This window comes from Myiozetetes cayanensis, unplaced genomic scaffold (genome assembly GCF_022539395.1).
Source record: "Myiozetetes cayanensis isolate MyiCay16 unplaced genomic scaffold, myiCay2020 scf2-11, whole genome shotgun sequence".
Lineage (NCBI taxonomy): Eukaryota > Metazoa > Chordata > Aves > Passeriformes > Tyrannidae > Myiozetetes > Myiozetetes cayanensis.
In genome coordinates this window covers 36,797,174-36,823,914 of record NW_026087411.1, presented here as the reverse complement: position 1 = coordinate 36,823,914, position 26,741 = coordinate 36,797,174, and the positions used below count along the sequence as shown (strand labels likewise).

General features: G+C 39.5%; 1 protein-coding gene across 1 annotated transcript; it reads right to left on the bottom strand.

The window, feature by feature from the left end:
• Positions 1-1,780: 1,780 nt before the first annotated feature.
• On the bottom strand, positions 1,781-24,541 carry OPN3 (opsin 3). Its single transcript, XM_050315451.1, has 4 exons — positions 24,175-24,541; positions 8,609-8,928; positions 7,370-7,621; positions 1,781-4,326 (listed from the first exon to the last, which is right to left on the bottom strand). Exons 1-4 carry the CDS (start codon positions 24,524-24,526, stop codon positions 4,066-4,068), a joined length of 1,185 nt encoding a protein of 394 aa, XP_050171408.1. The 5' UTR covers positions 24,527-24,541; the 3' UTR covers positions 1,781-4,065.
• Positions 24,542-26,741: the final 2,200 nt, after the last annotated feature.

Below are 26,741 nucleotides of genomic sequence, written 5' to 3'. Positions count from 1 at the left end.
GGTGATAGACACTGACAAAAAAAATACCTGATAACAGATATTTTCATACTGAGATGTTTATATGTGGGCCAAACATGAGTTTGTGAAATTTTCCAACCTCATAGCCAGATTCTTCTCACCTCTTACCTCTGGATATTAGACAGGCAAATTCCGTTCTTGAGCTGAAGGTTGTTTATATAAGCCAAGGATAAATGCATTCTTAAAGGCTGTTCTTTCTGGGTGGTTTAGCACAGTATAGTTGTTGCATATCCATTTCACTTAGCTATTGCAGTATTCCAGCAGGAAACAGCAGCAGGAGACTGATGTTATGCAAGGGACAGGAGCAAAAAGGATATGCCTGTGAATACTGATGTTCTCACTGATGTAATCATTGTCTTAGTAGTATAAGACTCAACTCTTCTGCATGAAGTTAGATACATTCTGCATCAATCTAGTTTCTTCTGGGAGCTGATAAAGGAGAAAGGTCACAAGGCTGTGGGACAGATCTATACCATACATCCCACACTCTCCTGCCTGCAGAGGATCCACGACAGCAGCAGAAGCCCCAGCACTGGAAAATGGGTGGGCACAGCTTCACGATTCATGACTGCCTCAAAACACAGGGTGAGAGGGGATCCCTTCCCCAGTGTGAAAGTGGTGCTGAAATGCCTCCCAACAGACACTCTGGAAGGTGACAAGTCAACCGAGACTCTTGCATTTACAGGTTACAAATGCCATTCTAACTAAATCATCCTACATATTTTTCCAGTAATGCATTAAATCAATGAAACATCATTAAGATAAATTAATTGGCTCTGAGGCTATCATGGTACTCACCACACCTGTCATTTCCCTTTGCATGGCAGGATCATGAAAGTTCTTACCAACTAGTTTATTTAAAATCTTCGTAAGTTACGTAACCCTGCTCATCTCTCTCTCCTATCCTTTTGCCCTTCACACTTTCTCCTTCTCCTCTTTCTTAGTCTGCATTTCTGTTACTTTATGAACAGGTAATGGTCCAAATGTTAATGGTAACCATCTTCATTCCCTGTAATGGGAGAGAAAGGTACAGCATAAATCTCTGCATTTCCACTGTAATAAACGATTCAGCTGTGACAACTCCAGTGCAGACCAAATATAGACTTGAAATTTTTAGAAAACAAAACTGTGAATAACCTGGTGCTACTCAAAGACTGACTGTTACAGTACTTAAATTCTGTGAGGTGGGAATTTTGCAGTAAACACATAAAATAGTTGTGCTTGAAAGACGAGCAAATAGGACTGCAGCATTCTAACTTCACACAGCCACACTTACTAAGCTAATGACAGGTTATAAGAACAAGGTACCTCAAACAGTTCACAAAAGTTATAATTTTAGGCCACTAATTCACACAGAGTAGCCAAGATAACAAATTTACTACAACTTCTAGTGTTTCGTTTTCATATATTGTTACATAATTTTTAGTGTGATAAATATTGTAGTGGTAAATTTTTTGCACATCAATTATTAAAAAAATCATATGCTGTTTTTGATAATGACTCAAATTTTTACCTTAATAAATCTGAACAGTGGATAGTTCCTCTGAACAGTGGATAGTTCCTCTTTACAAACCCTACATTTGTATTTTTCAAAGGTCAACTGAAATACAGAAATACTGTTGTTTTCTCAGGACGTAGTGTTACCCTTCCTGCTGTATTCAACAAGCAACGATACCAAACCATCTCCCACTTGGTGGGGAAAAAAAAAATTTCACTGAGAACAAAATGATGGAAATAAGGTTCATTTAATCACTCACTGAAGGCCCAACATACAGAAAACACTAAAATAGCAGAAGTTTTGTTACAAGGATGGAATCATTACACGTAATGCTAATGTACATATTTCCCCCCTTGTAAACATAAATGTGCATAGATGTAGTGATCACTGGCTGAAAATATAGTTCTTGACATTGTAATGAACATGTTTTAGTAAGGGCAAATCTTTGGTATGGTAAAACCATTTGTCTATGCATTTGTAGCAAAACAAAAATTACGAATATGAAAGAAAGAAAGACAAGCACTTATCATCTGTTTTCTCTCAGATTATTTAATCTAGAAACCAGAGTGGATTCCAGATGCACTTTTAAATATGACACAGAGCCAGTTTACCAGTGCCAAAGCTCTAGAGGGGTGCACATACAACGAATTTGCCCCTTCAAAAGCACAGGCACAAGCATGACAAGTCAGTCACTTGTTCTGAGTTATAGCCACTCCCTGCCCTCAGAAACTAGCTGAATGCATTTAGATTTTGACATTTATTCTTGACTGCAGGACCAGTGGCTACAGTGCCAACAGTTATTCAGAATGTTCCCTTTATAACTCTCAGAAGATTTGCCCCCAGGGGATGCAAGTAGTTTCTTATTTGCTTTTTTCCCCCTCAGCTTTCACAGAGGTGGAAAAGCTGCATGTTGCAGATCCACACTGCCCATTTAGCAGGGTGAGGCAGAGAAATTACATCAGCTGCAACGGATGTGTTAAAGACCTCACTGCCATAATTCAAAATTAGTTCTCTAATTTAACCAGTACTGACAGGAAGCTGTGTTTGGGGCACAGTCCTACTGCCACTTTGTATCAGCAACACTTAAAAAAGGTGAGGGTAGAAAAAATAAAAATCTATCTGTTCTGCTCACTGGGCTCCAAGCAAGATAATCATTACTCACACTGCAACTTGGGCAAAAGTCATCCTGCTCTTCCCTAACCATCAGTTGTGTCGGAGCAGGTTCAGGATTAATACCGGATGACGCTCATGGTCCATGTAAAAAATGGATGCAAGATAAAAATGCATGAAGTGCAAATCTTAACCAAAAAAAAAAAAAAAAAATCCAAATTTCCCTTTTCACTGACCTTTCTTCATTGGTGCTTTAATCTGCATGATTTTCCTCACTGTGTAACTCAGGGATCCTACCAGGTAGCACCAAAGAATGGATTGTTCTCTACAGACAGACAGCTTTCTGGGAGCTTCTGGTTTACCCACAATTCCAGTCATTCCCACCCCCCAACCTGCAAAGCACCAATTCAGGTCAACTAAAGTGCAGTCAACTTCAAACATTCTTTATTCTTCCCTGATAACTCTATGCACTGGCAGTTCAGGGATCAGTGGGATAACTGAAGCTCAAAGGAACCTCAGGAAATTTCTTGTCTGACTTGTTCCACTGCTTGGTTGTCCTTGGGGTGAAAAAGCTTTTTCTTACATCCCATCCAGTTCTCTCATCTCAGTTCGTGCTCGTTGTCTGTGATCTTTCCACTACGAGTCACCTTGAAGAACCTGACTCCATTTTGTTGAAAGACTCCCCATCTCTACTGGAAGGCTGCTCTTGGGTTCCCCTCAAGATGTTTCATCTCCAGACTGGTCAAGTGCATCTCCTTCATCCTCACCTCAGAGGCCAAGTACTACAACCCTCGACAATCTTCAGGGATTCCACTGAATCCACCCCAGTTTACAGATGCCTTTCATGTACTGAGGTCCCCAAACTGGATGCAGTATCTAGCTGTGGTCTAATGAGGGCTGAGTTGAGGTCATAATCACTTCAGACTACTGGCTCTGGTCCTGTCAGTACAGCCTGGGATGCTGAAACCCTTCTCTGCTACCAGGGTGCACTGCAGGCTCATGCTCTACTTATTAAGCAACAGGACTCCACATCCTTTTCCCACAGAGCTTCACCCCAGGCAGCCACGGCCTGACCTGCTGTGCTGCAGCATCATTCTTCCTTCCCAAGTGCAGGACTTTCCAGTTGTCCTTGCCAGATTTTATAACATTTCTGTCAGAGCATTTCTCCAGCCTGACCAAGTTCTGAATGGCAATCCTACAATACACTTTAAGAAAATTCAGAGTAAAGACATCCATCAACAATATTGGAAGAGATTTCAGTACTGTGACCAAAAATGAACCGCTTGCAGAGCTTCAGATGCAGAATCCCTTCAGTATTTCACAGCTTCAGAACGCGGTTTCCTTTGGTAGCCTACAGACACTGCCACTGAAACTGGTCTCCAACGTAAATAGTCTACTGGCTGAAATCCACCTCATTCTCATGTCTCTTCAGCTCATCCCTACAGTGGTTTTACTTGGATGACATTTACTTTTGTCTCATGTTTACCGCTGTCATCTATTTGCTGAGTGTCATCACTGGTGATAATAAAAATGATGGAGGAAGAGCTGAAAGTCACTTTCTTCTTTGGCCTGTCCCCTGCTTTCTGAGACATAACTATTGGTCGTATTGGTTTGTCATTCCCTGCTGCTGGTGTTTCTTTCATGGTCCTCTGGAACCTCATCAGGCGAAAGCACAGGAGTTGCAAAAGGCATCGGCGAAACTGCAAGAGAGAATAAATAGAATCAAGTTACATCTTCCTCAGCATTCACTATCATGTACGATCCAGTGAAGGGCACAATACAGTAAATTATTCAAAATAAATTTCTGCATATTTTCACCTTGTTCTGAGTTAGTTGCAGTGCTGTAACAAACATGGTGGCTTTGTAGCAGCTACTTTTTTCTCTACACCAGAGCTGCACAGGATCACCGAGCCAGTAGAGGGCACTGAAATGCAATTTAATATTTTACCAGCCACAGAGTCTACAATCCACAGTCTGCAAAGGACAAGAGGACTAGGCTCCAAAATGTGCTACAGATATTGTTCCCATATTCAAAAACCACACATTTTATCTAGCAGGGAAGGAATATTCTCAGAAACACTTCCCAGGTAGATGCAGAGGGAAGGAACAAAGGGAGGAAGGGGATACAAAGTGATGTTTTCTAACTTTAAAATAATTCCAGGGTCTGTAATTTCATCAAGAGCATTGAATGTCACAGATGTAAAATCAAATTTTAATGGTTGGTAACACAGAAGTAAAATGCTGCCATTGAATATGGAAGGAATAGAAGCCTTCCAGCAGACTAGAAGCTACCTATGGTACAGGAAGTCTGTTCTACCTTGTGACTAAATATTGCAAGGTATTCAGTGAAAGCTCACACCCATATATAGAATGATAATTCCAGCAGTAGAGCTGTTTTAATTCTCCAGTTATGGTTTCTCTTTCAACAAAACTGAGATCCAGGTAGAGGGGTTAAAGGATGCATTCGTTCAGCAGATCCATATCTGCTCTATACAATCTTTTAAAGCTCTAATATGATCATTTGAGGAAATTCTCTCATTTTACAAGTAGTAAGTGGGCAACTTCCTCTTCTTTTAATAACCCATAACAAGACTCACCTGGAACATACAAAGAGGACTTCACACAACCAACAAAAACACCAAACAAACAAAACAACAATAACAAAAAGTCCCCACAACTACAAACAGTGGGAAGCGCCAGAAAACAACCCATCTTTTTTCTGAAAAGGTAGTAGGACATCTTTTTGCAACAGCCTTTCATTTAGCTGTGTTAAGGATTATTCTGTATTATCCTGCATGGCCAGTGACTCTGCTTTCCCAGGTATTATGCAAGAAGCTCTCCAACACACCGGTTTGGAACAAGGCTTTGTTATGGAAAATTAATCCTACTCTGACACAGGGGAGGCCATAGGTCCTGTTGGGAAGGGGACCTAGCCAATTACAAGATGACAGAGAAAGTTAAACTCGTGCAGGAAAATGGTCATGTGGAGGCCTTGAAGACCTCAGAGAAAGTATTCTACCTCTGAGCAGCAATGAAGTGAGAGAGCATAAGTATTTTAGAACAGGTCAGATAAAGGAAGGATATTGCAGAGAACTGGGTTTAGGATTCCTTCTGAGGGCAAAATAACACACAAAAAAAAGGTAAAAAAAATCATCATTTGGGTCATTATCTGGAATTAGAGGAGAGTGAGAAATACTTCACAATGCATCTCCAATAAGCATGTTCAGATGATTGATTCTTATCCTGGCTATGTCTTTACTGGCATTGTGCCAGTTTGATTTGCTTCTAGGTATCAGAACTTACAAATTGTTTTTCAGATAAACTACTCAGCCTGACATCTAGGTACAGAATCAGTGTATCGAAAAAACTACTGTGTTGAAAAACAGTCTTTTTGAACATGACTGTTGTGAGCTCCCCATATCCAGGCCAGCTCTGGTATTGTGCAGCTGTGTAACCATGGATCAGCCTGCTGTGAAATGATCTCTTGGGGAAGAATTGCAAGATGCCATATTGGGCACTCCTGCCTTTACTCAGGAAAGCATTTAAGCTCATCCTTACCCTCAGTCCTGGCCTGAGCTGCATGGCAGCTTTTGCTTGGCTGCCCACCTGGTTGATCAGGCTGGCTGACTTTGCTGCCTCATCCCTACAGACTGCTGGCTGGTCCAGCCTGCTGGCTGGCAAACGTAAACCAATGTAGGAAATCACAGAAAATTCTATCTCTATAATGAACTAACAGGTAAGGAAAACCCAGGAAAATCCATCTAGCAGTCATTCATGGGTTTTTACCCTTTGCCAAGTGATGCCAAACTCCAGGTAGCTTTAACTCTATTGTTTCAGAAGTTTACAATGTGCACATTACACTAGTTAGTGTTAGTGTTAATACAACAAGTTATTGTTGAAACATTAACCAAGTTAGTGCTCTTGGTTATGGTGAAGTATGTTTATGTCTAAATAAATTCACCAACACCACTTAGCTGCAATCAGTGATTGTCTTCACATTTATGATGATTTACAGAACGATGTGTAGTTTTCTAGTTTCCATCTATTTGGCACAGCTCTCATAACTCCAAATACTTCCATGCTCTCTTTACTCTGTAAAGCACTGAAATGAGCTACTTATCACCATTAGTTCAGCAGCCTACTTTTTGTAATGAAGACTACAGAAGCTGACTAAAAACTTTCCTCACATAAATAAGTCTTCTTAACATAATTTGTCTCCAAAAAACATTTCATTGTCATCCACATGAGATTCTGGCTTTGAATACCAAGAAGCTCTGGTGCAATATTTGAAATACTATGCTGAGCTGTTCAGTCCTTGTGTTGCCACAATGTAAAATCAGAGGTAAGGTTTTTTTCTTCCTGAAAACACAGACGACAGATATTCTGAATTTCCTCTGATGGAGTTCTGTTGTGCTATGGGAGTGACTCATATGAACTCTTCTAGTTGTAATCCATTTCATGGGTAAACTGTCAAAACTAGACATTTAAATTCTGACACTCTTTCCCATCTCTTCCATGGGAGTTTGATGTCTCAGTTCACATATAAGCAAATCCAGTTTCTAATCAGGTGGTACTTTAAGCACCATCAGGGACTTTAGTTCTACTAAACTTCCACCTTTTATCCTAGCTGTTCAATTTTCTAAAAATTTAAGCTTTTCAGATTAAAGTATATCAGATCTAAGCTCCACAACTATGATGCTTGGCTACTAATCATTCAAAAAACAAAATCTTTAATTTACCTACCTTTCTACTCATGAAGATATAGATGACTGGATTATAAGCAGTGCTTGACTTGGCAAAGAAAGATGGGATGATAGCTACTGTTGGAGTTACAAGGTTATTATATCCATATGTTATCAGGAGGGAGACCACTGCATAGGGCATCCAACAAATAAGGAATGTGGAGATCATCAGGAAACACATTTTAGCCACCTTCTTTTCATATTTTAGGAGTTTGATCACTTGAACACTCTGGAAATCCTCTACACTGCGAAGCTGTAGAAGAAAAAAGATAACATGGTAGGGTAAAATAGCTCTGTGTTTTACTGGAAACTGAATAGTTCTACATTTATTTATAAGTAACTCATTCACTAACTTAGTTTTAGGCACAGACGCTATATACTTTATCTTGTGAACCTCAATTCTTCTGGAAGTTTACATCACGCTTCCCAGACTTACTGTCTGTATTAAAAGTAAAAATACAATCTAAGGAAAAATAGAATAGCAAATCTACTAGAAAATGACAAATCCATTGATGTAACAAAACATGCTGCAGTTATCATTGTAAGTATTTTAGAAAAATAACTTGCTCTCATCCACTGGCATGAGCAAGTTCAGTTTATATTTAGTGGTTCTTTAGTGGACAATCCTGTAGATCTTTGTCATCAGAAGTCTTTAGAGAGAAGAAAGTTTCATAAAAGATTTCTCTGTACTGCTCTGCCACTTTGTTACCCTAAAATTATGAAATTGCTAAAGCAAAATATTAGGCAGCAGATTACCAGCACTGTCTGAGTGAGTCATAAAATGAGGAAAAGATGGGATGTGTATGTGAGCATTCTCCATAAGTTATCAGTTGTTTCAGTATTGTTGACCACAAACTAGAATGGGTTCAGACTAATTACCACACTATATTACAGGGTTATCTTCTCAAGACTGATGAGGAGGAGAGAGAATTCGTGAATCAGGAATCTTCCCTGTTTTCAAGTGAGGATCTGATATGGATTAGTGAGCATAAGCAGTTCTCTAACCTTCCTCCCAGTAAAACTACACAACAAATAGACCTTGATAGGTCTAGGTTGGTTCTCCTCCAACCTTACAACCTTTTTAGTAGTGCCTGATATAGATGAACATAGCTTAAACACTGAGAAGTTTAAATAGGAAGTGAGAGTGCAAATTGGGCTCAGATCCTAGCCTAATATACAGTTTTAAATATTTTTCAGTGAAAATATTACATTAAGAGAAGTCTTACTTGTATTAACTTACCATTCTTACTGCATATAGAATATGGCCATAGCAATAGGCCATGATCCCAACAGGTGCCACTAGACAGCCAAGGAAAAAAAGGAGTACAAAGGAGGTATCATTGGGGTCTTTTGACTTCCAGTCCACTGAGCAACCTAGTCCATGAATTTCCAGTGTGTATCTGTTCCAGCCCAAAAGAGGCGCTCCAGTCCAGGCCAATGAGTACAGCCAGATGTATGTGATAGCCCGCCAAGACCAAGAGAAGTCAATCACTTTTGCGTGGACTACTCGAATGTAGCGTTCATAGGCAAGAACAGTGAGAGTCATAATTGAAACAATTCCTGTAAAAAAATAAAGAAAATCAATTAAATACTTCACAAATACTGCAAACGATAGATGTTTCCTTCACTAGCAGGTTAACTCAAAATTAGCTAGCTCATATTATGAATCTAGCACCAATAAGATTTTTGGGTGACACCCCATTACTCACTAATCACTAGGTCAAATAGAATCACTAACTTCAAAACTTCTCAGAGTAGGAAGCTGACATCTGATTCTGATGTTCAGTGGTCAGGAATTAGGGTAAGAAAAAAGAGACCAAGCTAATACTTCTTAAACATTACTTAAGTGAGGCATCATCGTCCAAGGTTTGGGTTTTTTCCTGCTGGCAGTTGTTGTAGGATTTGTTGTTCTTCTGCAGTTCTTTGAGGTTTGTGGTGGGGGTTGTTGTTTTGGGTTTTTTTTCATTGTTGTTTTGGGTTTTTAAAAGAAATAGTTGCCATACAAAATTGAGATAATCAGCAATAACAAAATCTGTTAGAAACAATGCATTCAGAGTTGAGAATGAAATTAAAGAAAGCTTTCAACAACTGAAAGCACAGATGTACACCTTTAATCACAGAATCACAACATATTCTGAGTTAGAAGGAACCCACAAGGATCACTGAGTCCAACACTTAAAGCAAATTGCCCACACAGGGACTGAACCCATGAACTTGATGTTTTTAGCACCACGCTCCAACCAACAACTGAGCTAATCTCAGGGTCCCATTGTGAACAAGATGACTAGAAGAATTCCAACTTATTTCAAGATAACCTGAAAGTCTTTGCATTCCAAAAAACAATCAAGAAAGCAAAGTGTTACGTTGCTGAAGGTGTCCCATCTGAAAGCCATTTGGTTGAGTGTCCTTTCCTATCTTGCCACTTTCATAAAAGTATCAGTCTTCATTTATTTATCCACCCTCTTCCTTTTCTGTCCAACTCAAACCCACTGCACAATTATTAACATGCTATGACAGAAACTACATCTGTCTGTGACATATGATGATCAAAAACCAAACTGCCCACCAGGCACCTGTCAGACACCTGAAATCTTTTACAACTCAGTCATCAAGCTCATATACACAGCCTCTTAAACAACAAAAGGGTGTATTTCACAACATGCTGTGAGGTTACAAATATCTGTGTCAAATCTGTATACCTTTTATCTAATACGAAGCACAAGTATTTTGTCATTCATATGCACGGCATTTAATTTCTTCAAGTACATTCATATTTGCCATAACATGTACGTATACAGCTGTAAGGAGGCTAAATGTGCAGATTCTCACTACCAAAGAGAGAATAACCGTAACTCAGTAGAAACCTTCAAAGGATATCACAGAAACCTGATCTCACTTTGAAAAAAGGATAAGCATTAATTGAAGACAAATTAACAATAGCACAGAAGGACCAGCAACATGGATTTGGGAAGGCAACCAAGAGTAACAAAATCTAGAGCAACACATAGCCTCTATGTCAAGGTATTTAACAGCAAAACCAGTGTATTATTAACCAAGTATCTCACAGTAGGATATGCTTCAAAATCTCTAAGGAAGTTACTTAATCCTGCAAGTATTAAAGGATTGCTTTTTAAAAGTGATGAGTTTAGCAAGCTCTCTTGATTAACAGAAAGGATTTCCCACTCTGAAACAAGAAGTGCCTCATTCCTGCCATAGATCTCTTCAAAAGCATTTTTTTTAATATATAATTTTTTGCTAGTTGTCTTTAAATCTTCATCTCAAAAAGTCAATATTTTTGGGCATGCAGTAACCTTTCACAGTTAGTTTTGTATGGCTTTTTCTTGTACAAATTATTGCTGTAGAATTTTATTTTCGTGGCTTGAATTGGACTAGTAAATGTTGACTAGAAGGCTTACAAACAAGGTTTGGTTTGGTTTATGCTCTTTTTTAAATGAATTTGAAAAGCAGTCCTTCATGGCCTTTTGTGGGACCTAACATGCTGAAAATACATTGAAGAATGTGGAACTAAGCAAAATATTAGCAGCCATTAGAAAATAACTACAGAATTTTATAGTTACTATTCTACACTTATACTGGTTCAGTAAATGCTTTATAAAATCAAACACAGTTTACTTCCTAAACACAAGGTAAGGCAAGAAGTTCCCCTCCTGTTTCTCTTGCCCAAAGATTAGGAATTAGAAAATTTTACCTAACAGTTATGAAAATCATCCATAGACATGTGTACAGAGGAAAATTCACATCACTCAACTATAGGCTCAGTTTGCTTACACAGTGTACTGAGGCTTCATCATGTCTGTGATCAGTGGAGAGGAAGAACAGCTCCTCAGAATGGTGAGTCAGAATTCCAAAATTAACCTTTTGCTCTTTACCACCTTCCTTCTCCCTACAAATTGTACTCAATGACTAATGCCTCTGTGTACTTCTAATATTTCCCCATCCATTTTTATGCAAGTACGGAATTCTAGCCATGACAAAGTAATCAAAAGTACACACACTTGGCTGAAAGTACAGGTGTTCAGAGACAATAATTTACTCAGTCCTTGACATTCTCAAGGAAGGCACTGGATGCTGAATATCTCTAAAACTCAGTAAGTGCACATAAATCTTTGAACAGCTTTATATCAAGCCCCTTTCAGTCTAAAACTGCTGCTCTTTAAAGGCATAATTGAATTTTCCTCCCTGAACTTTAAACAGGACCTTGTAAAGCCTGTTGAACAGTATGTATCAAAATGCAAATCCCTGTTCAGTTGGTATTCAAGAAGTGTCTGGTAGAACATAGACACGAGGCAAGAAATGCAGGTCACAACATATGACAGTAAATTCCTCTTTGATGCATGTTATCTGCTGTAACAAGGTCATAGCAGTAAGAGTAGAGGTTGAAGCAATTAACCATATAAATAGAAATTGGAAACAAAATATCTTCACAGGATGAGGAAAAAATGTAAGGAATTTCATTGTTAAAAAAAAAAAGCTCCTTGTGTGCTGTGGAGCCATGGCTAACTTTTTAATTGTGGTAGATGACATGCAGAAATAGCTGTATGAACAGGAATACTGACATCTGCCTTAAGGATTTGAGTTTTAAAACACGTATTAGAAAGATAAAGTCCATAACTAGGAGGAAACACACATTGATTCTGGTGGAGAGTGCTGTAGATAATGATGCTTAAGAGTTATTTGGGTTTTCTTGTTCTTGTTACTTCTACAGGGGGCTATACAACAAATGAATTCCTAAGAAAATAAAATTTTAGTGTGTGTACAACAGGTAGACTAGATCTTGTGAGTGCGCATCACACCTAAGTAAACATGTTTTTAAATGGGCAGAGGACTTTTTCTGGGGAGCAAAGAAAATCCTGAGGAGATTCTGATTGAAAAAAGAGGAAGATTTTCCACAACAAAAAGAACAAACCACTGAAATAATTTCCCCAGGGAAGTGGTACGTTCTCTGCCATTGGACACTTCTAAAATTCAGCTGGACAGCGAGATGGGCTATCTTGTTTAGACCATGCTTTTGTCAGGAAAGGTTGAACCAGATGATCCTTGAGGTCCCTTCCAACCTGGTATTCCATGATTCTATGAATATATTTATTAGTGTACTGTATGATTTTACACCTTTTTTTCAAAAAGAAACAAATCTTGCCAAAATCTGTACAAGATAAAACTTACTTTGATTTTACTGTGTAAAGTCTGTATAATTTAAAGATTAGGACTATGATTTCAAAGTTTCAAATGTTATTACCACAAGTTATTTAAGTCCTAAAAATACAAACAGCTGCACAGCTCTTAGTTATACCACAAATTAAGGAGCTCCTGCTTTTGATAGAAATAATGATTGTAATTCTTGGCAACAGTTTTCCAGCTTGTAAAAAAAAAAAAAGAAATCATTGAAAACTGTCAAAATTACTTAGCAGTTTATATTCCACTAAAAGTCAGTGGATAATAAGGCCCAGTTTCATACACAATGGCAGGGGAGGTCATTGTTTTTTAATAGGATTTTAATACAAGCAAAGGCAAGACAAGAATAGAAAATAATTTGAATTTCCCGCCTATCATGCATCTTCTGCACTATGTGTCAATATGCAACCAAAGCCCATTTGATGTTTCCAGCCAAAACTTTTAGAAAGAAGCAGCACAGATTAGCTCGTATGGCCAGATCATGGATAGATCATAAAAGCATTAACTGACTGTCATATCTGTGAATGATCTGCAGGAACAACTGAATATCTTGTGTGTTATTTGAGTTTCACAACTATTGGGAATTTGGGCTATTCTCTGTGTGCACTTTGCATCAACAAACTCTGTTCTGAAGCTGCAAAATGCCCAAGGGTACAGCTGTAAGTAGCAAGAGCTAGAATATGCTTGTCATCTCCACATGTAAATGATATGAACCAGTAATGGTCATAGAGGCATAAATCTTGTAAAAGTTTGTTCAAACTCAATGTAGCACAGTCAGCGTGCAACATGCATGTTGTTGGCAGTTTGCACATTTTCTCCTATATGCTGATAGTGCTGTCAGGTTCCAACCAAACTTCTACATAATCAAAAAAAGAAATTATATGTACATGTATTTAATCAGTTACCCATATCCTATTTGGGTACCTGTACCATACCTGTACTTCTGCTGCAATGATCCCAAAGATGAAAAATTTCTTCATCAAGTGAGGAAATTACAATTGAATGAGAAGTGAGGAAGGGTGAATTTAAATATCTTGGTAGGTGAATTTAATGCAATTGGAGATTAGCCCTGATGTTAAGGGATGGTTTCAAACACATTTATGATATATTCAACATCCTAGACAGTACTGCTGGAACTTTATAACTCTAGTTATGATTAACAAGTGAAAGAGTTTCAGTTCCTTTTGAGGTTATTTTAACTTGTTTCCCCATGCTAATCTAGGATTCTATTAAATCTGCTCTTTTAACCTACTAATGACAATAACAAGACATCCAACAAACACAACATCTAAAGATGCAGCTGTAGAGTAATTGTCAAACCTACAAATAGAGTCCCAGCTTTCATGAAGTAAACCAGAGCTTCCCACAAGACCTATCTAGATGCATAGTTCAGTAAGAAGTTGTTCATTTTGAAGTCACCCACAAATGGATTCAAGAGCTCATTTCTTAAAGAGCCTCCTTCTAAAAAATTCCTACCCCTAGCAGACTTACTTGCAGAGGTCTAGAAGTCAGTCTTTAATCAGATTTTTCATCTTTAAAGAAAATAGTTTCTGAATTAGTAATAGCTACCATATAACCATGCAATGTACATGTTTATCAGTTTGCCCTTGAAGCCAAAGCTGCTTTATCAAAATAATTTCTACTTTTTCCTATTGTTCTTTCAAAGCTAATCCCCTAGATTGATGTGCTCTGTTCTACCACACAACTATCAGAAGAGTAAGAGTAGTTTCAGATGCACAGTTAAAGCTTGAAACAAATACATAAAAATTCATCTTTGCATCACAGTTTCATTAGATGTAGTGCATATTTTTTTGTTGTCAAAGATTTTCCTAGTGAATGTAAATGAAAGTATAGAGAAGGCTGAAGTTTATAATGGTTCACTGCAAAGAGTTCATGAGTGAATCCTGAAGCCTTCATTCAAGCAAAATTCATATTCCAAATCAGTGGAGCCTCTGTACATAAGGATTTCATCCATTATTAATTTTGGATTTTTCCCAATGCTTATGTCAAGAAAGATGGAGAGAATGGTTAAATGATCACAGTTATGGAGCTTAAATGCAGGACTGTGTACAAAGCAATCAAAAGCACTGATCATCTGTGGTTTGGATAAATCTATTAAACTCATCAGATCCACCAAATGCTTCATATTTCAAATGTATATCTTATTGAGATGAAGTTATCTATGCTGGGTATTGAAAGATTCTTAGCTTTTTCAGGGGTCATTAAGCCTTCTTGGCACAACCTATATTTAAAAACAACTAGGGATAACATACACCTGGAGACACCTTGATTTTCAAATTCTGTGCAAGTCTACAGGAAGATGCTAATTTAGTTTGGATGGCATTCATATTTTCATTAGAGGAAAAATTATTTGCTATACCCTTCTTTTGTCTACTCACTGAACTTCTAGGCAAACTTGAGTAGTAGTGGTACGGTGTTAATTACTCTACTTCCAGTCATAGTTGTATATTCAGATCAAAAACTGCAAAGAAACTTGAAAGACTGCTTCTGGTGTAAAAAAAAAAAATAATTAAATTCATAGCAGTAACCTGAGTTAGTTAATTCAGGTTAAAACAGAAGTAAGCACAAGGTTTCCATTTGTGTTAGCAACTGGAATTCCACACCACAGACAAGTGCTGAAAACAACTTATTAAAAGGAGTGTAAAATATAACCTTCTTGTTATGGATTTCATGGAGCAAAATACATTTTTTCCCCCCAGTATGGCTTAATTCTTAACAGTGATTTCTCTATGTTGACTCTAGCTGTGATGTCAAGCTTCAAAACAATCTTAGGAATTTAACACTAAAGAACAGGTTGAAATGTCCTTAAACTAGTCCTGTGCTATATAAAGCATAAAAGCTGACAAGCATGTACTTGGCAATGCTGTGGTAACTATCCCTAATATTCATGCTATAAAATTAAGCAATTTATGAGACTCCATACCCTGTGAGGCTGACCATCTCTGATGCAGGGGAGAAGGGGGAAGGTGGTGGTTGTGTGTTATCCTCAATATTATCTCATGATGAATTGTTGCACGCATCTGGTATTTAGCTTTATGCTGGCTAACTTAGCAGACTTCAGGGTCTCTTTCAAAGGCGACACTCTAGTGTGGATCAGCTTTTTGCAAGGCTAGGTCCTGGGTATTTCACATGATAAGCAGATGGAATATTTTTCAAGTGTGCAACACACCTGGCCAGCCACAATTCCCCCACAGTGCTGACCTGATGCTTTTCAAGTCAAGCAGTAGACTAAAACTCCCCAGTGTTTTATCTGATATGGCAGGAACCCTACACATAGCATTACCTAGAGCATACACACACTCAAAAAATGCCATGTAAAGTAGAATACTCGTCACTCTCTGAGATTCTCTGAAGGCTGTTTTCAGAGCCATTCCCATCCCTATCTCCCCACTTCCACTCATAAGCCTGTCTCATCCTCTATATTCCTCCATATTTGTTTTTTTCAATCCTGCTACCTATGAACATATTATTTCATATCACACATCTTGGTGGGAAAGGATGGAAATACATGGCATTAGCAAGTATAAACACACAGCAGTATCAAGTACAAGTAATGCTTTACTTTGCACACTCAGAAATCAAATTGAAAGGCAAATCTATGACCATAAAGGTTTCAAGTCACAGCTACCATAAAAGTGAGAATATAGCCCATTCATCCAGAAATAATGAAACTTAAGCATCTAATACATATGTCAATTGGGATATCTGTCACTACTCCTACATGCCACTTTCTGATACCAGTCCTTGCAAAAAATTGGCCTATTACTACTCCTGTGAAGGAACCATGAATCCTTTGTTTCAAGAGAGTATAAGCTGAAGAGGAGTCCATCTTCCATCCTTTCTCTCCTCTACCCCATGCCCATCCTCCAATACACTGAGTCAGTTTGGGTCATCCAGCAAATGGTAGATAACACTGCTCATTGTAACCACAGAACATAACAGCGTTACTTAAGTCAAATTTGGCAGAGATTTCCCAAGAGCACACACATGCAAGGCTTCTGGTGCTGTCCCCACAGAAATGCCGTGCTTTGCATAATGCCATACACCTGGGTAGCAGTTCTCATCTGCAAGAACCTTGCCTTTTTCAGCCCACTACATACATCATGCATGTTCTCACACTGCTTTCAGCTACCTCATATACAATTAATGCATGTGTATAGTTCCATCTTCCATGTATGATTCCGTTTCTGTGGTGTGCTGCAGACAAAAGCACTAAATTTTACTTCCCTCCCTGTCCTCCTCCCCCGTCTCCCCCAGCAGGTTTTCTAGAAATTATTTAGATTTCATTCTGAGTGAGTTGCATATTTTAGTGTGATGAAATATATGCTGATTAAAAAAAAAAAATTGTTACAGAAAGCCATTATGGTTATTGTTTGGATATTAGTCCCCTCTTAGCAAAAATATGCATTTCAAACTGGTTTTTAGCTTTTATCTGAATTGAATTCTGTCATGCTTAAGGTTTCTTGAGGTACCAGAGATCTATGTATTCTGATTCAAGGCCTCAGATTCCAAAGGTTGATTTACTCCACTAGCAAATTAGTCTTCCTAACTCTTTCTGAAAGACTTGGCTGCTCAGTGTTTACAGATGCATGCACGTCTGATATACAGACTATCATCTCAGAGAATACTCCCATCTATACGTGCCAGTTATAAACATAAACACTCTCTGTGTGTAGGAACTGATGTTAGTTTCAGCTTTGATTTAAGCCTAGGCAATTACCCCAGCACAAACGGGGTCATTGCCATTTAACTGCAGTTAAATGTAGCAAAACTGAAGTGTCTTCTTATTCAAGCCATTAGCATGAAATTTCTACCTTGCAACTCCTCCTCTTCTCCAGTAGCCAGACACTCTGAATCAGGGAGGAGTGATAATCTACTTCTTGTTGTCTGGATTTTTTTTGAAAGAAAATTCTCATTTTTTGCCGCTTTCTATTGTTTTCCTACCAAAATTCTGCATTTAGTATAGATCTGATTATGTATCATATGTGATAATTATTTTTTCTCTATTCTAGGTTTTTCCAAGAGTCATATTAGTCTGGACACTAATCATTAATACTTCAAGCTGCACAGTGCAGTTCATCAGGGAGAAGACTGCAACACACTTCTGAGATGCACAGCGTTGTACTCATAATCTGTGTACATTCTGACTTTATAATCCTTAATTAGAACAAAAAATATTGCAGTTCCTTCAGAACTAACTGTTAGTTTCAACAAGTTCTAAGAACCACAACAGCTTTTCCCCTCTCCATGCAATATACAACTTATTTTCATGGTCTGCAACATTGTCCCATCACTCCCCCCAGACATGACTTGTAATCTAGGACAGAGGTGGTATCCGATAACATATTCCTGAATCTTCACAGAACAACTGCAGCATAATGTAGTAAATAAGATGCAATTCTGAGACAGACCATGGCTTCTGTCAAAGGACATATTATTTGCTCTATCAATTAATCCTTGACCTACATCCAAGTGCTGAATTACTATTTTGCACAACTAATCAGAAAGCCACTCTTCTGCAATCCATCCTCACCTTCTTCATATTTGAAAAGCTAGACAACAGCAGTTTAGAGAAGCAACTTCCTGTCCATGGCAAGACAAGCTGCTATTGCACTCTGTAATTTTGTATTACAAAATATATAACCAGTCTATTTGAATTCAGTAATTAGATGTTAAAATATGTTTTAGATGCCAGCTATGAATCACTTCCAATTTTTCAACCAATTTTAACATCTGCATTCAAATATAGGTAGGTGAAAAATCACTTTTCGTAGACATAATAGACTTCAAGTATATTTTATATGCACCTGTCTGATAAAACTACAAGGAAATAAATCACCTCTTCCAGATTCAATCCTGCAAGTGATTTATTCACTTCTAAAAAAAAAAAAAAAAAAATTCTAAAACTGAAAGCATGCTGATTGAGTCTCCATCTATCCGTAACACAAGATCCTAAAACCATCTGCTGAGTAACCATAGAAAATGCTTTTAGTGAGATTAAATCAGTGCATATAACATACACTGGTAAATGCAAGAGGGTGGCACAGGACATCATTCAGTCACTGTGCAGAGAAAGCCTTAGATGAAGTTGCTAACAATTATATACTGATAAATGGTTTTGCTTTGAAATAGGCTGTAACTGAAGGCACATACACAGGACACCCTCTTACTTCAGTATTTTTCCAAGGCAGGGGGAGGGTGGTGTGTAGGGGCTTGCCTTAAAACAAATAAATAAAAGAACCTCAGCTGTACACACAGCAGCTTTTCACAGGAAAGTATATTCCGTAAAACTACTTAAATTTTTTGCATCCTCCAGTTCACATTACTGGAATGGAGTATACACCTGGACATCCACGTTTACTTGACAGCTCATCAAGATCTACTTGCTACATACCAACAGCAACGTGTCCAGAAAGGACATAATGCCTTTAATTAATTTGACATTAAAAGCTGGCAGTGGATTTTTACCCTTAAAGACCAGCTTACAGCTAGGAAAGGCAGAGGTCTCTAATCACACTTCAGTAACATTAGCCTTTCAATCACAAACAAGGTTTAACAATATAAAGCCCACCTCAGAGTACACCCTTACTGTGCAATCTTCTGTCAAGAGATTGCTTAAAAAAAATGTGTTCCTCAAGACCATTCCTGTTATCAGCCAGTTTTTTTACTCCTTTCTTCCTTTTCTCAATTAAACTTATCAGAAAGCATTAGAACACCACTGCTGGCAGATGGTTTAGTTGCCATTACTTGTAGCTGAAGTGATTTATGCTTGAGAGGTACATGTGTATGTTCCACATGATCAGACTAGCTTACCTCAGGGACTATTCCTATGTACAGAAGGCATTAAAGCAGACATCCACTGCCTGGGGGTGGGCAGGACACAAATTTCTCTTGCGCACAAATTCTGGCAATCACTGTCATTTAAAAAAAAAACACCTTATGGGTGAGAAGCCAGCAGATGCACATAAAGAGGTATCCTCTCTACATATTATACCCAAAGCCCTATGCTCTCGGTGACAGACAGCAAACCTCCCAGGTAGGAGTTGTATTACTAAATCAGATAAAGAGATTACACAGATCTCCAGTACTTACAGCCTGGTTGACTATGGACTGGGAAAAAGTTAGAAGCTCTTTACATAAGGAGAAGGTGGCAGATTCAGTGGGACCGGCATTAGAGTTGACTGAACCCATCCACAGAAAGGTGACCCTCATGGTATAAATACATCACTTAATTGAAGCAACCATCATATTACATCAGGATACATCACCTGTTACAAAAAAAGCCCTATAACAAAATTAAGTGAGGATTACTGCCTAAAACAGACAACTACGTCATCAAAGCTTACACTAAGACTCATCAGTTAATCATTTATGTCATTTTCCCCACACTAGTATATGAGGTGACAAGAATGGCTTTGTAATAGCAAGAAAAAAAGCCCTCTTCATAGCCTAAACTGTATCTTGACTTCAGACTCTAATAAGTAAAAGAAAATAAGGATTATTACTTATGTGACAATGACAGATGTTCAGTATTCAAAATGATCACTTTTGCACTGTAGAAAGCAGATCTCTGCACCTTCTAAAAGCTCAATGAAGAACTTTCAAGCCCCAGAAAAAGTAGCCAGTAGCACAAACATCAGGTTTAAGCTGTACACTGCAACTCAAGAAGCAGATATTACTATATGGGACTTGTCTCATGATAAAGTCATGATAACGCAGAAGACAAAATCCAGCCATTTATTCCTCAACAGATAATCTGCAGTTCTGCAGCCATCTTCTCAACTTACAAGTTTCAGGCCATGAATATCTGCTTACAGTGCCTAGCTTCTGGATCTTACATGCCTCCAGCTGCCTGGGAAAATGAGAAGAATTCTTACACAGAAAATGTTCAGATTCTCCAATCCAAAGTTATTAGGAGAACTGTAGAGAGGGTCCTTCTTATTGCTGTGAGGAGGAAAAAGATTTGCTATTATTTTGTAACAAAGTTTTATGAATGTATAGATGCTACCAGTTTGTTTAAAGCATAAATGACACCTATATATTTAATCATATTGACATCCTGAGGAAGAACACTGAAGCACTTCGATCTTGGCTTTCAAAACAGTATGAGCCAAAATCTTGTAACAACACCTGTGGAAATTAAAAAAAGCTGCATAATCATGATCTTCAGAGTTATTCCTGATTAACTGCAGTAACTAGAAAGAATCTGATTTTTAAAATTTCTTGAGAATTAACTCAGAATTTAAAGTGAAAAATCTTATTTCTTTTTTTAAAGCAGTTTTAATAATTTGTCCCAAACTTGTTTACTGTCAGGAGAACGCCTAATTTGTAGGTAAACAAATGCAGAGGTCAACTTGCACCAAGTATTGAGGCCCTGTTCTTCCAAGAGAAGAAAATGCATGAAGCTTCTCTTATTTGAACTTAAGACTGAACAGCCTTTGGACCTGGAGGGCTGGCACAGAAAGCTCATATAGCAATGTCCAAGATCATACCCAAGGATGAAATTGCCCAGTTGTAAATAAACAGGTTTTGGTTATCTCATGTAAAATGAGCGGGACTTGGTCCAATCCCAGGAGATATCCACAACACTAAAGTAACCTCTCACAATATCCATTATGATTTAATAGACTCCATATTCATTGTATCAAAGCTACCACAACTTTATTCTAGAAACATCTTTATTAGGTCGTTCTGGCTTACGGAGCAACTGAGCACTGCAAAGCTGTAACTACTCTGCTAAATTAATGAGACCTTCTCTTTTAAAAGCTGTCAATTTTGTACATCTTCTTATCAGTGAACGTATTTTTATTCCCAAAAGTTCCGAGGGGAAGTGTTATGCTTTAAGAAGCACTGCTAGGTAACACACATGGCAAGATTTCTATTACATTACTTTCCCCACCACCATCACTTCAACATAATAGGTGATTTGAGCTGTTATATTTATAAATATACTTTTCCTGTATATAATACCTGGTTATGCTGAATGAAATCTCCAGTAAGTATCTTCATCACCACCAGGAAAAAAAGCCCACACAAAAAACCACACACACACACACACAAAAAAAAACAAACAACCAGAAACAAACCACAAAAAACCCCACAACCCCAAACAACAACAAAACTCACTAAATACAAACAAACAAAAAACCTGCAAATTACTGCTCTTTTCATAGAAACATTACAAAATGAAAATAGAAGCTGTGGTGGCAATAGTCCAGATGGCCAACACAGTATGATGCTACCTGCAGGGCATCATTTATATCTTTTTTTCCTCAGCATTGACATGCCCCTGCTCCCCTATGCAGGTAGGGAACCACTTATCTTCAAAACCAGAAAAGAACAATATTTCTATTTCCAGATGAGAATATGAAAACAATACTGTGTATAAAAGCAAAGGTTAAGATTAGACATAAATTTATCAGGTTAGCACCCAATTATAGAGCCAAGCTGAATATTTTCTATTCCTTTACATGGTAGCTGAAAAAAGTAAATTCAAATATCATTCCTGCACATTCAGTCATGCATTTACTCTCCATTTCCATACAAGCAACCACACACAAACACACAACTTTCTAATAATAATAATTTAAAAAAATTCCCACTGAAACACATTATGGAAGAGAAACGTAACACGACCAACCACAGGAAGATGTAATTTTGCAAACCCCTGATAGCTAACTTGGCTACTCTCTAGATAAAGCCCATGAACTTGTCTACATTTCTTTGGGAACAAATTCATTAAATAAAGGGGTGCTGGAAAGCATCAACATTGAATATATTTATAGTAACAAATTATGCAGCACACCCCAAAATAAACAAATTAAAAATCATGTGGTCAAACAATTTACTTGTGAATTTATATACTTCATTGTTTCTATTTCTTCTATTTCGGAAGACGGTGCAAGATTATTATTGTCTAGCTTTTAACACTAACCCTGCAATGTATCTTATTTTTTGAACCTATATGCAAAATGACTTCATCAAAAATACTAAGTATAATACATAAGAGACAAACATTATATCTCCTGTGTAAGCTTAATGTTCAGCTGCCTGGCAGAATCTGGTTGACAGACACTTGAGTTTCTCCAGTACTTGAACAGGCTGAGTGATGTAGGCAGACTTATGCTAGCAAGGTTGTCTACCACTTTCCCCCACAACAATAGCTACACAAATGTCTGAGAGCTGTGCACTGCAGAAATCATCTGCTACCAAACCTTGCACAAATGGTTAATTACATCCTGCATCCACCGTAACTTCCAAGACATGATATTTTTGCTGCACTATGCAGCAGCAGTCAAGTCGATCATGACGAACCATGCACCTCCCTCCCAGTAGCCCACCAAAGGCAGACTACAGTGCCATGGGAAACAAAGATTACATATGCAGGAAAACTACAAAGCTTACTGAAAACTTTAAAGTGCCTTATTAGAGCCATTTTCAGTGCATACATGTAGCATGGGTGCACTGTGATCCACCTGTAATTCATACACCTCTCCCAGAAAAAAAGTATCTTACACGAGCTTTGGATTTAGTTCCTGATTAGCCAAACATTTACTTTCACCATTAGAAACACAACCGTATGCTTTTGCAGCAATCTTTACTGGTAAAAACAAAACCATATTCCTTTTAACAGACAGCATGTGCATAGCTAGACGCAACCTACTCTTTCACAGGCTTCTGCAAAGGGTATGTATGAATTTCAGGAAGGAAACCAGTGGAAGAGTTTATAGGTTTTGGAAATGGAAATATCGTAAGTGCTCCTTTTGCAGTGCTAAAATTTCATGCGAATCGGTGGTTTCTCGAAGCCCAGAGGTGACAGCGTTATTACTCAAAGATAGTACCCGAATTTCACATACGGGTAAGGAAATTCAAGGCACTGCCACACGCTTCGTAGCTTCAGACAAACAAGTCCGGACAGTGGGAAGGCTGCCGGGGAGCAGGGCCACCGGGCACAGCCAGCTTTCCACCTGTTCCACCGGGGCGGGACGCTGCTGGCTCTACACCCAGAGTCATACGTGCTCCTATCCCCAGACTGTAGCGCTTCCTCCCATAAATTACAATCGTTTATGCTCATGAAGTCTGCCCAACACTCGGTCAGCTCCAGACCCCTTCTAACAACGCAGCTGTCCATTCCCCTGAAGTGTCCCGTCACATCGGCAAGGGCGGGAGGCCGAGAAACAGATTCTTGGAGAATTCACTTTTTGCTCGGGATCGTTTTCTCTGCACTGTCGATCTGCTTACCAAACCTCTGCCGTGCCCCAGCCAGGCCACGACCGCCCGCCGGTCCCTGGCTCTCCCTGCCGGGAGCGGGATCGCTCCCGCTCCCACCCCGCAGGGCGGCCGCTGGAAGAAACCTCCCGGGACGGAGCTGAGAGGGACGCGGCGTCTCCCGGGGATGCGGGGAGGGAGGCGACGGTTTGGGGCGGTGGGAAGTGACGGGTGAGGGCAGGTGGGGAGAGGGACGGGGCGGTTGGAGGCAGTTGGGGACAGTTGGGAAGCGGGAACGGGGAGGAGAAGCCCCGGTACGCGCAGGCAAGGAGGGACCCAGCGGGACAGCGAGGAACAGGCGGCGACCGCGGTTCCCTCACCCACCGAAGAGGCTGCTGCTGAAGCCGTCCCAGACGCAGCCGGCGGCGTCCCACACCCAGCGGCTCCTCAGGCACGACATGAAGGTAAGGCTCACGCCGAACACCGACACGAGCAGGTCGCTGAGGCTGATGTTGACGAGGAAGAGGTTGGTGGGCGTGCGGAGCCGCTTGAACTTGTAGTAGAGCACCAGGACCAGCAAGTTGTTGCACAAGCCCAGCATGCCGATGGTGGCGACCAGCAGCGCCAGCACCTCGTAGGTGCCGGCGCTGAAGAGCGGCCGCTCGCCCGGCACCTCCTGCTCGGCCGCTGCGGGCTCCGGGCGGCTGGTGGAGCCCGTGCCGTTCCCGGAGGGCATGGCTGGCGTCTCACAGCCCGGCCGGAACGGGGCTAAACCTTCCCTCCTGCTCCCAACCCCATCGCGGACCACGGCTCAGAGCAGGAGGAGGAGTCCCCGCCGCCTCCCCGCCCACGGAGGGCGCGCCCTCGAGTGGCTTCGCCCTTGCTTGGCCTGGGGCGGAGCGGGGTGGTACTGCTTCTGTAGCAGTACCTTGGCTCGCTCTCTCACCGAGGTGAGCAGGTTGCTCACAATCGGGATGTGTGTCGTCTCCTCTCCCTTAAAAATCCTCCGTGCTCTTTGGCTCGGTACGGCTGCCCTCAGCAGCGCTTCCCTCAGGGAAGCCGCGCTTGAGCAGACCTCCTGCGCCCAGCTCCGGGAAGAGGTATTTAGGCTTCTTCTCCAGATGTCCTGCCGACGAAAATTCCTGTTATGACAATAGTTTCTTCTCAGGGGCTCCCCTGCAGTGCTCACAGGTGGCTCTAGGAGTTGCAAGCTCATGAAGTGACCAGCAGCATCACGATCCCGGCAAACTTGTGGTGCAAATGAACACCTTTTTGTCAGTCGTGGAGCAAGAAAGATACCAAAGTTTGCACCACGAAGTCACTTATTTTTATACCTTTACCCCCAGTGTGTGTTGTGTGAAAACAGTACAGGAAAGCCCAAGCTGAGTGTGTACAGCTCTAATGGGTGTCGGTCAGGGTGTTGTCCTGAGCCCCAGCTGTGCTAGGGTTGCCTCGCTGTCTCTAAACCCAACCCATTCCTGAATATATCACAATGATTTTTGCTTAGCAGGGCTTGATGCCTAAAGCACCTTGCCAGACCAAGCATCGCTCTTTCTCAGTGAGATGACCTTTATGTTGTTTGCTTTACTGGCTGACCAACGTATGTACTAATGTGTGGCAGTCTTCACAAGGGTCCAAACAAAGCTTTCAGTTTAGCCCTATTTAGCTGAGAAAAAAAGAAAGAAAAAAAAAAGAAGTTGAATATATCGTCTATGAAAGTAGCAGAATTTTCATGGAAATTCGACTGGGAAAAAATTACCTGTTTGGGGTTTTTCCTCTCTTAAACACTCTTATGGTCTAGACTGAGGGTGTGATTCTGTGTGGACTGAGACTAAAAACATGGGTAGTTGAGGCAGGTTTGATGTCTTTTAAAACATATATCTATATACAAATTATGTGCTTGTCATGGCAATTTTATATGACAAACTATACTGTAATTCAAGGGTTAGGAATAAAGTAAGTCATAGGTCAGAAAAACAAAACAGTGATTAAAGTATCTGTTCTTATCAATGTTAACTTTATTAACAATCTATGTTTTTAAATCCCTCAAATATGATTTAATCAGTAATTGAAATCCACTTTGAAAAGCTAGTTCAGTCTGTTTCTTTATCACTGATCTGCAGGGTTTTTCTCATTACCAAGGCAATAGGAGTTTCCTTTCTTAAATCTTTTTTTTTCCTCATAAAAGCTGTATTTATAGAACATATGACCTTCCAAAATTTCCAGTAATACAATACTTGAGCATAGGCTTTAGAGAAGGCATAATTTTGTCTTTCCTTGTCCATACAAGAGATTACCTGTGCATGTCAGACTCTGTTCAAAACTATTGTATCAATAAACAGTCATGGGTTCATTTAGGACTAGTCACTGCGTGCTGAAAGTCTCCCAATGACATGGCTGGACCAAGTTGATGCTACACCTCTATGAGAAGAAGACATCTCTGTCTCCTGCCTTTAAAGGAAAATCTTAAATTGTCTATCTTTTTATCCATGCAAAATGAAAGGAAAGAAAAGGTGGTAAGAAGAGCAAGGTAGAAAAGTAATTTAGTCAGCAGTACTAATGCTATTGCTAATGTTATTCAAGTGCTCTTAAATACTTCATGAGCTTTCATATATTTCATGACAAATGAGTTCCATTTGTCTTCCATGAAGTGTTACTACTCATATGAGGCACAACAAAAAGAAATGCTTTGTTATTGTATTATCAGGTCAAAGGCAAAGCTGGAAACAGAATCCTGACCCCTAATTCTAGTCCAGCTTCTGTTTTACCTAACCCAATCTAGAACCATTGCACCTATGGTTTTAATAATCTAATTAATTCTTTATTCAATCCTTTTCTAGCTTGTCATGCAATTAAAAAGCTGAAACATTTAAAAACCCCAGACATCTGCTTTGCAGTGCTTCATTTTGCACTATTTTGTATTTGGACCAGACCCTGCTCATCAAACATGC